We start from the raw sequence: 17,939 nt of genomic DNA on the forward strand, positions 1-17,939 counted from the left end.
ATTCTTAAACCTCAGTTCCCCAAAGTTGCTATCAAAGATATATAAAATATTATCAAAGGTAGAAGATGAAATCTTCCTTCCGACCTTAAAATGGGAGGCTGACTTATCTAACAACTTTGACCAAAATGCGTGGTCACAAATATGTTTAAATACTTTCAAAATGACAAAGAATTCAAATATACAACTAATACAATTCAAAATTCTGCATAGAATTCATTATACAGGACGAAGGATGTTCCAGATGGGTCTATCACAATCTGATATCTGTTCACATTGCAATGATAACATGACTGACAGCTACCTCCATGCATTGTGGTCCTGCACACCAGTGCAGAGGTTCTGGCTTCAGGTGTGTGAAGACCTGTCAACATGGTTCACATGCAATATCCCTGCAACTCCCACACTGTGCCTCTTAGGTGATTTGGGTGAAATTAACATGTCAATAAACTCTGTCTACATGGTTCTCACCATCTTGTGCATCGCAAAGAAAACTATCCTTGTAAATTGGAAATCCAGAAGTAATCTGAGTATCAGGCAGTATAAGAGTCTTTTATTAGATCATATCAGCTTGGAGACGATGTCTGTCTGTTCAGAGGATCAATCAGCTGAATCTGGTTCCCTCTGGTCCCCTGTGATCAGCTCCATCACTTAATGTAAGGGGAAGATGAGGGCCTCTCCTCTTTGAGGGTCGGTTGTTGGTGGGGGGGGGCTGATGGCTGCGGGTGGTTGGCGCTGTCTTGGGGTTGGGGTCTGGGCTGCTTCGCTGGGGGCTGTCTTCGTGTTTGGTTTAGATTGGGGGTGGGGGTGGGGCCGCCGGTTGTTGGGGCTGTCTGGTGGCGGTGGGGCCGTGGCTCCGGGGGGCCTGGGTCAGTGGGTGCCGGTTCATGTCCGGGTAGCCGGGGTGTCCTGGGGCGGGTGTGGCTGGGGGCCCTGGGCCCTGGTGCCTGGGGGCTGTCCCCTTCCATTGGGGTGGCGGTCCGCCTGGCTGGGGGGGCCGGTCGGCTCGGGCGTGCTGCCGCTCCCTGGGTCGGTGCATTCCCTGGGGTCTGGTTGCTGCCCCGGAATCCAGGTCATTGGGGTGTGTGGTTGTGGTGGTGGGGGACAGGGGGGTGGGGTGGATGGGTGGGGGGGTGGCGGATGGGGGGTAGATAGGGTGGTGGTAGTGGTGGGCTGTGGGGGTTAGGGGGTGGGGGAAGGTGGGTGTATGTGTACATGCATGTGTGTGTGTGGGTGTGTATGTGTGAGTATGTATGTATGAGTGGGTATGTATGTATGTGTATGTGAGTGTGTGGGTGTGTATCTGGATATGTATGTATATGTGTGTGACTGTGTATGTGTAAGTGTGTATGTATGTGTGGGTATGTTTCTGGGAGCATGTATGTATGTGTGTGTGGGTGTGTATGGGAGCATGTATGTGTGTGTGTGTGGGTGTGTATCTGTAAGTATGTATGTCTGTATGTGTGGGTGTATATGTGTGGGCGATGGGAGGTATGTATGTGAGGAGAGAGTGTGGTGTCCTGTGGGGGATGGCCCCGGTGGGCCTGGGGGTGGTGGGCCCTGGGTCTGGGTCCTTCCGCTGCCCCCTGTCTGTCCTCACCTCCACTCCTCCTGATGCATGATGGGTGTGTGCTTCTTGGGTCAGTGGCTCTCTGGCTATGGTCCGCCCTGGTCCTGGGGGGTGGGTGGCGCTCCTGGCCCTGTCCTTCATCCGGGGCCTCCTGGGTGACGGGGGTGCTGCGGCATCCCCAGACCCCCCTCTCCCCCCACTCTCATGCACACACACGTAGGGCTCTGTTGTTTCCCCACGGGTCTGAGGTTTGGACCGGCTGTGGTTTGGGGGGCTGGGGGGGGTGATTCCCTGGATCTTGGGGTGCGTGGCCGGAGTGCTGGGGGGTGTACTGGCCTGGAGTGGGTAGCCGTCCGTGTGGGCCGGTTCTCCCGGGTGGGTCATGGCCCTCTGCCTGTGTGGGGTGTCGGCTCTTGGGCTCTTGGGCCTTGGGCTCTCGGCTCTGCCCGCCCCGGGCGTCAGGCCCCGGGACGGCCGGGGGTCCCCGGCCGGGGCTTTCCTCTGCCCCATTTCTGAACCGGAGTGGGGGCGTCTGCCTGGGGGAGCGGCTTGGATCCGGGCTCTGTGATGACCGCCGGCTGTCTGGGCTCTGAGGGCCTCTCTGGCCTGCTTCTGGCCTTCTCAGGGGTCAGAGGTCATATATGCATGATCACTATCACCATCACTATCACCATCATATTTGCATGATCACGATGATCTTTAAATGCTGATCTTTAATCACTCTTCACATACTTGGTTACCTTGTCTTCTTGTGGTGGTTAGAATAATGGTGATCTGTAGTAGACCTCTCTTGATGCACGCCCCGAGTTTACTACTAGTTACTACTAGCTATGTATGGTTCTGTCAGTTTTTGTGTTGGGTGTCGGCTCTGTTTTGGTGTTGTCAAGATTTGGGGTTTGGGACTGTTCTTGGTTGTGTGTGGTGTGTCGACAACACTGTTTTGCATTTGTACATAGGTTGTGCCCCCCCCCCCCCCCCCCCCCCCCCCCCCCCCCTCCCTCTCTTTATCTCTCTCTCTTTCTGTCTCTCGCTCTCTGAGCGTTTCCGTCCCGGTCCTGTCCGGCAGCCATGCCGGATGCCAGCTTTAAATAAAGGCAGCAGCAGGAGGACATTCAGTCTCATCCTGCTGCTAACATTAAAATCCGTTCGGATGATAAAAGGCTACAATCATACAATATTGCACGCCACAACTGCCGAACAGGACAAGGGGGAAAAAAAAATAAAAAAGAAAGAGGCTTTTGGCCGAGTTGGTAAGCAGCTCGTGCGCCAGCGCATCCTGACCAAGCGGACTGGTGCTGTCCGCCAGGGAAAACCAGAGTGGGCAACTGCAGACGCAAAGAGATCCACCTCTGCCCTGCCGAAAGACCTTGAAATCAGGGTCATGACCTCGGGATGCAACTTCCACTCCCCTGGCAGCAATGACCACACGGACCATGTTCCCCCCATGTGGTTGACATGATAGACTACAGACGTGTTGTCCGAGCGGATTAAGACGTGTCTGTCCCGCAGACATGAAAGCAACCGCCGCAGGGCAAGAAAAACCGCGAGCAGCTCCAGCACATTGATGTGCTCGCCTCGGAGCCGAGGGGACCACCTCCCCTGCACCACACGGCCCTGCCACGTCGCACCCCAACCCATGGATGAGGCATCCATGTGCACAACCTTGCGGCGCGCCAGTGGGGCCCCCAACTGTACGCCCCGGTTGAGCCATAGGCTGTCCCGCCACGGAACCAGGGACAGGAGACACCTCCGTGACACCAGCACCCGTGTGCGCCTGTGTGTGAGTCGCATCGGATCCAGCCATAGGCCATTCATCCACATCTGCAAAGGGCGCAGGTAGAGCAGGCCCAGAGGAATAACAGCTGAAATCGAAACCAGTTTCCCCAAGAGGCGCAGGTACTGAACGAACGGCAGCCGTTGTCCCTCTTGAAATACAGCCAGGGACTCCGTAACATCCCCCACCTGCTGAGGGGATGGCCTTCCCGTCATGGCGATAGTGTCCAGAGCAACCCCAAGAAAAATCGTGCGCTGCGTGGGGGCCAACCTGCTCTTCACATAATTCACCCTGAGCCCCAACCGACGAACGTGATCCAGGACCCTCTCGGTGTCCCGCACAGCCTGCACGTGCTATGGAGCACAAACAAGCCAGTCGTCCAGGCAGGATAGGATCTTCAACCCCCCTGCCTGCAATGGCGCGAGCCCAGACGCCACCACCCTCGTAAACACCTGCGGGGACAGAGACAAGCCGAAGGGGAGAACCCTGAACTCGAAGTGCCGCCCCTGGAAAGCGAACCGCAGGAACCTCCAGTGGGGAGGAGCGATTGGCACATGAAAATATGCATCTTTCAGGTCGATGCTGGTGAACCACTCGCCCTTGGCTATAGTGTGGAGCACATCCTTCGTGCACAACATGTGGAAAGGTAAAACCTTTAAAAATTTGTTCAGGCCTTGTAGGTCCAATACCGGTCGCAGGTCCCCGATCTGTTTCGGGACCAGGAAATACCTGGAACAAAACCCCCCTGGGTCCCGCAGGGGGTTCACAGGCACTACCGCGCCCTTGTCCAGCAAGGTCACGATTTCCTGTTGTAGTGCCTGGGACCTCACCGGGTCCCGAATGTGAGTGACCCGGACCTGGCCCGAAACAGGGGGCAGGTGGTAGAACTGCAGCCTGTAACCCCCGGCAATCGTGTGCCACACCCAACGATCTCGAGTGGTGGCAGCCCAGTATCGGAGCTGCTCCGGGGTAAGGCACCCCACCGCCGGCCCCCCCGACTCACGGACGCCCCCCGCGGTCCTTAGAGGACCTGGGGGGCGGCGCCCCCTCTGCCCTGGTTGCGGTGAACGGGAAGTCGGGGCTCTCCGCTAATTGCCCCGCAACCCCTCCAACCTCAAACTGGGAAGCCGAGGAATGGTGAAAGGGTCAGAGGAAGGGGTCCAAAGTCTGGGGCCAGGCCCCTGCGAGCTGACGCATCGAGGAGCTTGCTGATGAAGGCCCATCAGCTGCTGCCGCGTCTGGGTGGCCTGTGCCGTACGTTGCAGAACCTCAAACGCAACAGAGCCAAAAAGCTCACCCAGGAGGACAGGCAGACCTCGCAGGGTTCTCCTGCAAGACTCCGTCAGGGGGAACTGCGCCAACCAAACCTGTCTATGAACCCGAACCAAGGTAGACAGAAGGTGACCTAACTCCCGGGACATGAAGGCAAAAGCCTGTAGGGAAGTGTCGACAAGGCCCTTCGTAGGGGAGTCCACCTCCACTGCTTCCAGAGAAGACGCCAGGCCCAGTAGCAGATGGGACATAGAATTACCAATCCGCCCCATCCGAGCCCCCGCCTCATAAGCCCTGCAGAGCAGCTCATCAGTAGCTCGACATTGAGGACGCGGGCACCTAGCATCCTTCCGCAAGGCCTCATCTGGGGGCACGATAAGGGAGGCCACGGCAGGCTCTACAGCCGGTATACGGGCCAACCCAAACCTAGCAGCTGCCTGCATCGAAGCAAGGGTTCTGCCATCAGCGGTAGGTTTAGAAAAGGCCCTCGTATCGGTCCAGCAGGCATGAAGTTTACCGATATATTCCGCCGACGGCGGCACCAAAAAACCGTGGCAGCAGCCTGCCCCCGGAAGAAGGCACAAGTCGCCACCGACTGCGTGGGAGGCGCGTCGAGATACGGACGTGCCAGCGCCGTGAGAATTGCGGAGAAGGCGGTGTTATCCTCGCTCCTCGCAGAAGAGGCAGACGCCTGAGAGCCCCCCTCAGAAGCCTCAGGGCTCACATCTGGCAGCCCAAAAAACTGCGAGTTAGATTCCTGAAAATGTGAATCTGACGCCGCAACAGAAATGGCATCCTCCTCACAAAGAGAGGACACGTCTGCAGTGTGAAGTGCAGGGGCGTCCTGGTGCCCCTCAGCACCCTGAAGGGCCTGGAGGAGGGCCTTCATCTGAGCCAGTTCAGATGTCAGATTTTCGACCTTCACTGCCAGTGCAGAAGGACGGTCCACCTTGGACCGCTTCCGTGGAGCTGTAGAAGCGTCCCCCACAGCGGAGCATTTACGTGGGGCAGAAGAAGCGTCTCCAGCAGCGGAGCGCTGTACCGCCTGAGCAGTGGGAAGCGGAGCAGAGGATGACGCCGGTGCCCATGCCGTCGTACCCTCCAACGCGGCTTGACGAGCCGTACGTAGAGAGAGGGGCATAATGCTGCAGTTCAGACAAGCATCGTCCATAAAACCCTCCCGCAGGTGAGCCACCCCCAGGCAGGAAGGACACAGATCATGCCCGTCCTCTTGTTGGAGAGGAGCCAGACAGTCCCGGCAACAGGGTGAATCCAGCATAGTAAACGCAAACTGGAGGCCAGATCGGGCGTAGACGCCACTGACCGCAAATTAGCCAACAAAAAGAGCCACACGAGCGAACACGCTACCGGTGGAGATCCGAAAAGGGAAGGAATAAAAGGCGAGCAGGCGAGAAAAAAGAGAAAAAAAAAAAAAAAAACCAAGAAGGAGCCGGACACAGCAATAACCCAATTAACACTGCACAACAAGCCGGAAACGGCTGCAGCAAAAACAGAAAGTCACGCCGAAAAGCATAGCATGCGGCAGCAGCCATGTAATGAATGAACAGCCAGAGTCACAACAACAACAAAGCCCCTCCCCAACGGGGCGGTGCTAACATAACAATATCACCACTGGTGGTGGGTCCCAAAAAACACTCCAAGCACATGGCACTCAACCATGCGCGAGAAGAACAAAAGGGACTGAGTCTCCGGTGTCACGTGACTTTACAGACTCACGTGGGTCACCAGAGGTCACCAGGTGACGCTGTTGTTATTTAGCCTCAACATGTGCATACGCAAGAATGATCATTCAGTGCTTGAAGAACCACCTCTGGCGGTCAGGAGGGATCAAATAGAACCTCACAACAGGAGCTACCAGAAGTGCTGGCACACTGCTCGGCCAACTGGAAACCTACCGGAAGCGGGACGTGTGACGTCAACCTATGACCTGAGAAAAATATGAACTATATGTGCTTGTTTTAAATGGACTTTTCTTGTAGGTGTTGGGGTGATGCGGTGAATGAGATGTGTGTGTGTGTGTGAGTGTGTGTGGTGCAATGTGTTCATTTTTTACTGACCTTCTGCTCCTGAGTCCAGCGGTGGTGTCTGGTCAAAAGATTCCCCTGGACACTGGAAGCCACTGAAGAAGGTTCTGGACTGGTCCATGAGTGGAAACAGGCGGGGGTGGGAGCACAGATTCTAGAGTGGTTGAAGATTTAATTTATGACTGAGATGATTTGTTGAGGATTATTCTGAAGTGTTCTTCTCCTCAGATTATTTGAAGGGTTTGTGGAGGAGGATCTTAGCACAGTTTCATGAACAGTCTGGATATCACACACATGAAGCCAAACAGCCACAGAGTCAAGCTGCTTCATCAGCAGATGATCTGGTCTCAGTGGAAAGAAAGTGGCTCTGAACAATCATTGACATGAATAATTGTGGGATTGTTGGAGCCCAGGACTTCTGTCCGGCCGACTCCACCCGGTTCTTTTATTCTATGCTTGGTATGAAAAACGCCAAAACGACTGACTTCAAATTATTACCATTTATTTAAGTATAGCCAGATGTAATGCTCAGCGCTGGACCTTACAGGGAAAGATACGAAGTATTTCGCCCCGAAAGGATCCTGATCGTTGATGAGACAGAGTTTTTATTCCATGTTCTTCTGGGCTGGGCCTGCCCTGACAGATAGGTTGGACTTTGTTCGTAATTGGACAACTTGGTGTTGATGTCAGCTGCCAACCAAGCGCTGACATCCTTATCAAATATGTTTGGTTCACTAGTGTGTGTGTGTGTTGATATCTCCGGAACATGTGGGTATGTTTACACTTTAACAGAATATCTTATAGACTAAGTGTACTTGTCTCAGGAACAAGTGTCACAACGGCCTGATGTGCAGTTGACACAATTGTCCCATAGTAGTAGCGCTAATTAAAGTAGATACCGAACACTGTCATGAGACGTCGACTTGTCTGTTCTTTTCCACAGAAACTTGCTGTTTAACCCGTTACTCTACGGTTCTTGATGTCTTTGACCTGATGACAGGAAGCGTTTGAACACAAATTCACCATCAAGTGACTGATGAGGACTTTGGGCTGGGATGAAACAAGTTCTCTTCTTTTCACTCCTTTTTCAGCAGAATAAGAAAAAAAAAGATTTTTTTTTTAATGTTGCTGTTTTGTTTGTCTTTCTATTGAAATCTCTTGCATTATTGATTGTTCTTAGCAAGCTTCTTGAATTAAGAATATTATTGCTTTAGTTAAAATCATTGAAATTTCATGACATGGTGGATTATAGTATTGTGAAAATTATGTATAAAGCACACACAAAAAAAGAACACTTCAGTCATGGATATTCACAGCGGATTTCCAAAATACAAAAGTAGCTAGAACTTCAAGGAACAGGGATCTTTACTGTTATGTCCCATACGGATTGTACAAGACTTGGACTTACATACTGAAGGAGACGGAGAGATGAGTTTCGGGTTAACACGGACGACTTTACTTCTCAGTTGCCAACAGGTGACAGACAAAAAGGTGGGGTCGCTAACTAATGCCCCCAGACACGTCCCATTGTACTACGGAAGCCCAACCAGGCCAAAACAGTGCAGTTCAGAACACAACATTCACCAAACCTAAATCTAGAACCACAGTGAGGGAACATCGCATTTCAGTACAAGGAGTCCAGTTATGGAACAATCTAGATCGAGAATCAGAAGAATGTACCTCATACACCCCATTCACAATGTTTTCAATCCGAGTCACCACCACAAAGAAGCACAAAGAAGATCTGATATGAAGCAGAAGTGTGAAGAGCCAGAGAGGCTGCAGGCCGCTCACTCTGCTGCTGTCTGGGAGTTGTCTGCTGGTTCTCCTCTGGGGTTTCTGTTGTTTGCTGTTGGTTTTCAATGTTGACAGAATATGATGACATGAGATGAAAGAGCAGAGAAGATTAGTTCATTCTTCTTTCTGCTCACTTTCATTCAAGCTACTGAAAAATGTTCAGTATTGACTGAGCTCAGAGAGAAATGGATTACAGATCACATGGAAAGACTGATAACAAGGAATTTCCTGACAGACTTCAGTTTACAAACTGATTTTATATTTTCTGCCAACATCAGTTCTTTAGAGCCCACAAGATGATGAGATTGATTAGAAAGAGGAATGTCTCAAACAGGGGGGAGGAGGAGGAGGAGGAGGAGGAGGACAACACACAGCGATTAATCTTTGTCACATCCTGAGGAACCCTGGTTCGATGCTGGACTCTCACAGCTCTTCAAACTGTACCACTGACACTCAGAGCTTCTGCTAGGTCCTCTGGATGAAGCTCTGCTCTCAGTCGTCCTCAGAGTCATCCTGATAGTCATCCTCATAGTCGTACTCGATGTCTTCCCCGCATCTGCAAAGAGATGAGAGGAGATGATCAGAGTCTCTGAAGCAGTCAGGACTACAGTCCTGTTCAGAGCAGCAGTCAGCAGCTCAGATCTCATGAAGGACCACCACTGTCAGACCAACAAAACAAGCCTGTGGCTCCTCTGACTGGCTGACTGTGTGTCCTCTGCTGTCCAATCCTGAAGCTGCTCAGCGTTCTCCTCTCACAGCTTCACTGAGAGTCAAACACTGGATCTTTGTTCTCACACTGACTGTGTTTATTCCAAACCTGCTGAGAGCAGCATGGACTCACTCCAACCATCTACTGACCTCAGAGTCTCCAGGCTGCAGTCTGGAATCTGCTGAAGATCAACCAGCTGCTGCACATCTGGATCCTGCAGCTGGTTGTCACGTAGGTCGAGCTTCTTCAGGTGGGAGGGGTTGGACTTCAGAGCTGAGGCCAGAGAAGAACAGCTGATCTCTGACAAACTGCAGTCAATCAACCTGAATAAAGAGAGAAAGCAGCAGAATCAGTGAGGAGGAACCAATCAGATGTATTGATGGAGAAATAATCAGCTCCACATTACTGAGTCCTGATCAATCAGCTGTTCTGTTGTTTTGGATCTTCACCACACACAACATTCACACTCCTCCTCATGTCCGCACACATCAGTCAGCTGCTGCTGAGCTCAGTCCACTCTCTCACTGCAGGATCAGAGTCTCAGATCACAGCTGCTGACAAACATTTCTCCTTCTATAACAGTAACTGACAGTCAACTGACCCCAGAGTCTGTTTCAAGAAATGAGCCAAAGCAATGGAGAAAAACCATTCCTCTTTAGATGGGACTAATCAGACTGGTCCTTCGTCTCCATTTCTTCTTCTTCAGAAGTTTGGAGCTCCGAGGAAGTGAAAGAAGAACTGGGGTTCTTCTTCTCTCTGATTAGTTTGTTTGTTTGTTTTTAAAGTAGTGAACTCGGGGCGTGCATCAAGAGAGCTCTACTACAGATCACCATTAGTGTAAGCCACCACAAGAAGACAAGGTAACTGAGTCCACAGGTAGAATGTGAAGAGTGATTAAAGATCAATGTGATCATGCAAATGTGATAGTGATAGTGTTTCATGCATATATGACCTCTGACCCCTCAGAGGGCCAGAAGCAGGTCAGAGAGGCCCTCAGTGCTCAGACAGTTGGTGGCCATCACAGAGCCCAGACCCGAGCCACTTCCCCAGGCAGACGCCCACGCGCCGGTCCAGCAAAGCCCCCCACCCCCGACAGGTGACGCGCCCCAGCTCACGCGCCCTGGGCTTTTCCCACCAGGAGCGCTGAGTGTCTCGCCCCGACGGCGCTGCAAGTCACTACATGGAGACGTAGTGATGTCAGCGGAGGTGCCCTGTCATCTTTCACCCCCACTCCTCCGCCAGGCTCGCGGCGGAGCCGAGAAAATATAACATCCACTACCTGCCGTCATGAGGCACGGAGTGTCAGGATAGGTGAAAATGCTATTGCTACACCCGGATGTTCCGGGCTTCGAAAGAGCACAATCCCTCGCATCACACCACGCTCGCACCACTTGGGCGTGCCGAGCGCAGCTCCTCTCCTCCAACACGGCCGATCCACCTGCAGTACACCTGCCGATGTCAGACGCGGAGCACCTGGGCTGCCGGGAATGCTGTGACTGCGGTAACACATCCCGCATCTTCGAGAGAGCAGGCTTTCTCACATCACGCTGCGCTCGCACGGCAGGGTTGTGTCGCAGGTTGGAGAGGCACTCTGGGCCACTCCGCAGTGGGTGGTGTCTGGGACTCCACACCCACTCACATCATCCATCCATCCATCCATTTTCTACTGCTTATCCGGGGCCGGGTCGCGGGGCAGCAGTCTCAGCAGGGATGCCCAAACTTCCCCGTCCCCAGACACGTCCTCCAGCTGCTCTGGGGGGATCCCAAGGCGTTCCCAGGCCAGCCGAGAGACATGGTCTCTCCAGTGTGTCCTGGGTCTTCCCCGAGATCTCCTCCCAGTGGGACATGCCTGAAACACCTCCCCAGGGATGCGTCCAGGAGGCATCCTAACCAGATGCCCGAGGCACCTCAGCCGGCCCCTCTCGATGTGGAGGAGTAGCGGCTCTACTCCTCATAGTCCTAAGCTTTACTCTTATTGTCTCATGCTAACTGTTGCCAAAGCTGTCCGTCCCTGGGAGTGGGATCCCTCCATACTGTGGTTCTCCCCAAGATTTCTTCTTTTCCCACTGGGTTTTTGGAGTTTTTTTCTTGCCGGATGTGAAGGCCTAAGGTGGTGGTTGCTTCGTTTTGTCTCGTTACTGTGAATTTGACTTATTAACATTATGCTTATTCACTCTTTTTATTGTTTTAACATTATCACATTACTTAGGCCCAATCCCATTTCTCTTTTTAGCCCTCCCCCTTGGCCCTACCCCTGTGAAACGTAGTGCGAAGGAACGCTGCCATCTTGCCGGTCTTGGAAGGCTTTCTGAGAAATCTGTCATCCAGTGGCGACCGGTGGCGAGGGGCGCTTGTTTTGTTCGCCTGGACCGTCAGTGGTGGGCGGGGTTAGTTCACTTCCGCATTGGCGGGGGCGCTCGTTTCCCACCCGCACATTCCAGGCGGGCCGTGTTGAAGAAACCAGTTTATTGAAAATAATCATCTATCTGTTGTGTTTGGAATGCGCCTGGAATGTGCGGGTGTGGAAACGATCGTTCCCGCCAATCTTAGCCCTCCGTTTGGAGTGTGCCTCTCAAGAATCTCCTTTTGGAGGGGTGACTGGCCCTCCTTCTTGGCCCTACCCCTACGTCATAATGACAATTGGGACACTCCTACCCCAACACGTGAACGCGCAAAACGAGGGGAAGGGCCAAGGGGGAGGGCTAAGGGGTGAAATGGGATTCAGCATAAGTTCAGTCATTGACGAGCTACTGTGGACTGTTCATGCCACTATGTCTATTGGTCTGATGTCAACATTCTCACTCTGTTCTGACTGTGGACTGTTTATATAGACACTACACTGTGATTCATTGTTATTATCAAAGTCATTATCTATCTTTGACATTTTTACCAATCAATGTAACATCTTGAAGCCCTCTGAGGCAACTGTTGTTGTGATACTGGGCTATACAAAAACAAATTGATTGATTGATACTCTGAGCTCCTCCCTGGTGACTGAGCTCCTCACCCTATCTCTAAGAGAGCACCCAGCCACCCGACGGAGGAAGCTCATTTCAGCCGCTTGTATCCGGGATCTTGTCCTTTCGGTCATGACCCAAAGCTCATGACCATAGGTGAGGGTGGGAACGTAGATTGACCAGTAAATCGAGAGCTTCACCTTTCGGCTCAGCTCCTTCTTCACCACAACGGACCGATACAACGACCGCATCACTGCAGCTGCTGCAACGATCCGCCTGTCAATCTCATGCTTCATCCGTCCCTCACTCCTGAACAAGACCCCAAGATACTTAAACTCCTCCACTTGGGCCAGTGTCTCTCCGCTGATCTGGAGAGGGCAAGCCACCTTCCTCCGGTCGAGGACCATGGCCTCGGATTTGGAGGCGCTGATCCTCATCCCTGTCGCTTCACACTCGGCTGCAAACCACCCCAGTGCATGCTGTAGGTCCGGATTCGATGAAGCCAACAGGACAACATCATCTGCAAAAAGCAGAGATAAAATCTTGTGGTTCCCGAACTGGACCCCCTCCGGCCCCTGGCTGCACCTAGAAATTCTGTCCATAAAATTTATAAACAGAATCGGTGACAAAGGGCAGCCCTGCCGGAGTCCAACATGCACCGGGAACAGGTCCGCCTTACTGCCGGCACTGCGGACCAGACTCCTACTCCGGTCATACAAAGACCGGACAGCCCTTAACAAGGGGCCCCGAACTCCGCATTCCCAGAGCACCCCCCACAAGACACCACGAGGGACGCGGTCGAATGCCTTATCCAAGTCCACAAAACACATGTGGACTGGTTGGGCGAACTCCCACGAACCCACGAGCGCCCTATGGAGGGTGTAGAGCTGGTCCACTGTTCCACGACCAGGACGAAAACCGCATTGTTCCTCCTGAATCTGAGGTTCGGCTATCGGTCGAATCCTCCTCTCCAGTACCCTGGAATAGACTTTCCCAGGGAGGCTGAGGAGTGTGATCCCCCTATAGTTGGAGTACACCCTCCGGTCCCCCTTTTTAAACAGGGGGACCACCACCCCAGTCTGCCAATCCAGAGGCACCGTCCCCGACTGCCACGCAATGTTGCAGAGACGTGTCAGCCAAGACAGTCCCTGCACATCCAGAGACTTAAGATACTCAGGGAGAATCTCGTCCACCCCCGGTGCTTTGCTGCTTTGCCACCGAGGAGCTTACCAACTGCCTCGGTGACTTCAGCTTGGGTGATGGATGAGTCCACCTCTGAGACCTCAGCCTCTGCTTCCTCCACGGAAGACGTGGCAACAGGATTGAGGAGGTCCTCGAAGTATTCCTTCCACCGTCCAACAATATCCCCAGTTGAGGTCAGCAGCTCCCCACCTCCACTGTAAACAGTGTTGGCGGAGACCTGCTTTCCCCTCCTGCGGCGCCGGACGGTTTGCCAGAATGTCATCGAGGCCGACCGATAGTCCTCCTCCATGGCCTCCCTGAACTCCTCCCAGACCCGAGTTTTTGCCTCCACAACCACTCGGGCTGCAGTTCGCTTGGCCTGCTGGTACATATCAGCTGCTTCGGGAGTCCCATGAGCCAACAAGGCTCGATAGAACTCCTTCTTCAGCTGGACGGCAGCCCTTACTTCCGGTGTCCACCACCGGGTTCTGGGGTTGCCGCCACGACAGGCACCGGAGACCTTACAACTACTGCTCCGGGCAGCTGCTTCGACAAAGGAGGTGGAGAACATGGTCCACTCGGACTCAATGTCCCCAGCCTCCTTCGGGACATGAGAGAAGCTCTCCCGGAGGTGGGAGTTGAAAACCATGCTGACAGAGGGTTCCACCAGACGTTCCCAGCAGACCCTCACAACACGTTTGGGTCTGAAAAGTCTGTCCAGTTTCCTCCTCCGCCAGCGAATCCAACTCACCACCAGGTGGTGATCGGTCGACAGCTCTGCCCCTCTCTTCACCCGGGTGTCCAAGACATGCGGCCGGAGGTCAGATGACACGACAACAAAGTCGATCATCGACCTCCGACCTGGGGTGTCCTGGTGCCAAGTGCACTTATGGACACCCCTGTGCTCGAACATGGTGTTTGTTATGGACAAACTGTGACTATCACAGAAGTCCAACAACAAAACACCACTCGGGTTCAGATCGGGGAGGCCGTGCGATCCAATCACCCCCTTCCAGGTCTCACTGTCGCTGCCCACGTGGGCATTGAAGTCCCCCAGTAGAACAATGGAGACCCCAGTCGGAGCACTGTCCAGCACCCCTCCCAGGTACTCCAAGAAGGCCGAGTACGCTGCATTTCTGTAAGCCGAGACAACAGTGAGGCACCTGTCCCCGACCCGAAGGCGCAGGGATACGACCCTCTCATTCACTGGGGTGAACTCCAACACATGGCGGCTGAGCTGTGGGGCTATAAGCAAACCCACACCAGCCCGCCGCCTCTCACCTCGGGCAACGCCAGAGAAGTGGAGAGTCCAGCCCTTCTCGAGGAGTTGGGTTCCAGAGCACCGGCTACGTGTGGAGGTGAGCCCGACTATATCTGGCCGGTACCTCTCAACCTCCCTCACAAGCTCGGGCTCCTTCCCCACCAATAAGGTGACATTCCATGTCCCCAGAGCTAGTCTCTGTGTCTGAGGATTGGGTCACCGGGCACCCTGCCGTCAGCTGCCACCCAATCCACATTGCACCCGGCCCCTACGGTTCCCTCGGTGGGTGGTGAGCCCAACGGAGGTCAGGTCCACGTCGTCCCTTCGGGCTGAGCCCGGCCGGGCCCCGTGGGCAAAGGCGCGGCCACCAGGCGCTCGCTTACGAGCCCCAACCCCAGGCCACTCACATCAATGTATTGGAAATGACTGCGGTGCAGCAGGTGTTACTTCATTTCCAGCATCTTGGTCAGGTCAGACAACACCATGGTGGTGGCCTACCTGAACAGGCAGGGGGGGAACAAATCCCCTCCCCTGCATCGCAAGGCGGCGGAGATTCTGCTGTGGTCAGACCGCCACCTATCCTCTCTGAGAACATGACACGTGCCAGGCGCACTCAATGTTGGCGCGGACAGGATGTCTCGGGGAGGCTCACTTCCCGAAGAATGGTGTCTGTCGCCCCGAATGGTAACCCGGATCTGGCACAGGTTCGGCCGTCCGGTGGCCGACCTTTTCGCCAGTCCACAGTGCCCACTCTGGTTCTCGCTCAGGTCGTCAGACGAACCCCCTCTTGGGGTAGTAGAATGGGCTCACGGGCTCAGGCCTTCGGGCCTCCTGTACAACTTCCCTCCGACCCGACGCTTGACTCCTTTGCTGCGCCAGGTGCAGCTGCAGGGCCTTCACATTCTGGTGGTAGCCCTGGACAACCCGGGTGCCAGGTGGTTCCCAGACCTGGTTCAGTTGGCGGTCGGGGATCCGTGGCTGATCCCCAATGAATCTGATGCCCTATTTCAAGTGGGGGGGCGCCCTGCGGTCCTGCCCCGTCTTGGGGAGGAGTCTCCTGGTCTGGATGCTGAGAGGGTGAGACTAGCAGGGCCAGATCTCCCCCCGGCCGTGGTGTCCACTATGAGTGCCAGGGCCCCCTCTACTGTAAGATTTTACAGGTCTCTGTGGCGGCTCTTCACATCGTGGTGCTCGGAGAAGGGTGTGGACCCCAGCTCCTGCGCCGTCAGCGGGGTTCTGGAATTCCTGAAAAGTTTACTGGATAGCGGTCACTCTGCTTCCACCCTCACGGTGTTTGCATCGGCCATCACGATGAGCCTTTGGAGCAGGCGGACTTCCGTTTTCTCTCCTTCAAGGCTGCCCTTTTTTTGGCTCCGGCTTCTGCCAAAAGGGTCAGGGATCTCTGTGCCGAGTCGGTCTACCCCTCCTGCAGGTCCTTCAGCCAGGATGGTGGATTGGTTAATCTCTGGCCTACTCCGGTCTTTCATCCCAAGGTTATCACTTCGGATTTCATTTGAGAGTGACGCTTTGCACCTCGCCTGTTTCGTCAGTGAATTCGCGGCTGTGGTTGCTGTGTCCGGTCAGAGCTCTGGGTTGTTACGTTGAGCGTACAGCTCGCTTCCACACTACGGCCCAGCTGTTTGTGGGTTTCAGAGCCGTGGAAGCCCGCTGTTCTCCCAGCGTCTTGCCCACTGGGTTGGTGGTGCTATTACGGCTGCTTATGAGGCACGAAACCGCCCACCGCCAGCGGTGATTCCCGCTCATTCCACACGTGGCGTGGCCGCCTCTGCTGCTCTGTGCAGAGGTGTCACGGTGGGTGACATCTGCCAAGCTGCTTCTTGGGCTTCTGCGTCTATCATAAATATGTAAATAGATTGAAAAGATCAACACAGAGAAATTCATTTATTTGTTTAAAACAGAATATTCCATTTCATTTTAAGCGCGGCAAAAATGTTTTTCTGAAATTGTACAAGATTTGGGTGACATGAGAAGTTCACGTGATAGTGTGACCAATAAGACGACACCAGGGCGTACTGAACTGTCACGTCACTGTTTCTTAAAAGCGGGATCCTGGACTAATGAGAGCCCTGTATTGTGCCCTGTGCCTGGAGTGTGTGTGTGTGTGAACTGTGAGCCTCTGGTGAGTAACTTTTACTGAAGTGAGTCTGATAAATGGAGTAAACTGTGTTGCTTTTGTTAATGTTAATATGGATCAATGAGGCATTATTTCAATGAATGTGGTTGTTAAAAAAATGTTTTATACGATAGTGTTTTGTTTACAGCTGCCCTCATTCCGTGTTTTTTTAGTGAGTGGCGGTAAAAAAAAAAAAGATAAAAGAGGGAAAGAAATGTTTATCCATTTTGCTTCATGTTAAAGCTATAGTGTGTAACTTTAAAACGTCTATGAATGTCCTTTTTAGCCAAGCCACTGCGAGTGGAGATGACAAAATGCAGATTAAGCCGATCGGCTCCTCTAACATGTCGCAGGATTTTTCAATATACAGTATATAATTCTTGCTATGCGTGTCGACCGGCGACATTCCCGCTCTGGTGTGCAGGAAATTACGCATTTTACGTCACAAGAAGGGAGGGGGAGGACGGGGAGGGTCTCATAGCAACAGGCCCAGCTCAGGCAGAATGAGGAAGCGGCATGGCAGTTAATCCAAAGAAATGGCCGAGAAAGAGTCCTGAAGTGGATCCTACCACCAAAAAAAAAAAGCCTGGACGGTCGGCAGGATTGCTGGCGAAGGAAAGTGACAGACCGAGAAGGCAAACGAGGATTTGTATTGGCGTGGCTTTTCCTCAGTGGAGAGCATTGAAAGCAGAAAAAGAAAACCATAATAACCTCTTCAGAAGAGTCCTTCTTTTTTTCAAAAACTGTCCTTATTCACAGAGAATAAAAACCGTTTCCAGCAGTGATTCGCGCTGTAGAAACGCAGCGGCAGCCGTGGCAGTGGTTGAGGGGAGAGAAGGGGGGGGGACACCTGGGCGTCCGTCATATGGAAGCGCCGGCTTTATTGTTGTAAGAATTCCACTAGAGGGCGACCGAAGTTACGCACTATAGCTTTAAAACTGAGAAATATGATCAGTTCATTGAATTTACAGTAAAAAGTGGTTAAGAAGCTGTGTTACAAGGTATATGTATAGGAATGTGTGTTTATATGTATCTGTTTAAATGTAAAAGTATATTTTGTTTATGAAAACAACACAGTGACCCTGTTTTTGGCCTTTGCGGGCCGGGTCTTTTTCTTTGTCTTTTTCTTGTCTTCTTTTGTTTTAATTCCCATCCTATGTATGGATTCCTGTGCTGATCTGCAAGACTACTTCTTCTAGTAGGGATTCTTCCGGTGTCTGTAAAGGTAACACGGGACCTCA

The 17,939-nt window shown here is 53.1% G+C and overlaps 1 protein-coding gene across 1 annotated transcript in view; it reads right to left on the minus strand.

Annotated features, from left to right (window-relative positions):
• Positions 1 to 4,959, minus strand: part of LOC115402259 (uncharacterized) — a 138,322-nt gene extending 133,363 nt beyond the window's left edge. Inside the window, exons 1-4 of the mRNA XM_030110772.1 lie at positions 4,936 to 4,959; positions 4,345 to 4,460; positions 4,031 to 4,235; positions 3,794 to 3,964 (exon numbers count right to left, since the gene is read on the minus strand). Of these exons, the coding sequence (XP_029966632.1) occupies positions 3,794 to 3,964; positions 4,031 to 4,235; positions 4,345 to 4,460; positions 4,936 to 4,959 (516 nt within the window). The remainder of the gene's footprint in view (positions 1 to 3,793; positions 3,965 to 4,030; positions 4,236 to 4,344; positions 4,461 to 4,935) is intronic.
• Between the last annotated feature and the right edge of the window lie 12,980 nt (positions 4,960 to 17,939).

Source organism: Salarias fasciatus, chromosome 15 (genome assembly GCF_902148845.1).
Source record: "Salarias fasciatus chromosome 15, fSalaFa1.1, whole genome shotgun sequence".
In the NCBI taxonomy this organism is placed as follows: Eukaryota; Metazoa; Chordata; class Actinopteri; order Blenniiformes; family Blenniidae; genus Salarias; species Salarias fasciatus.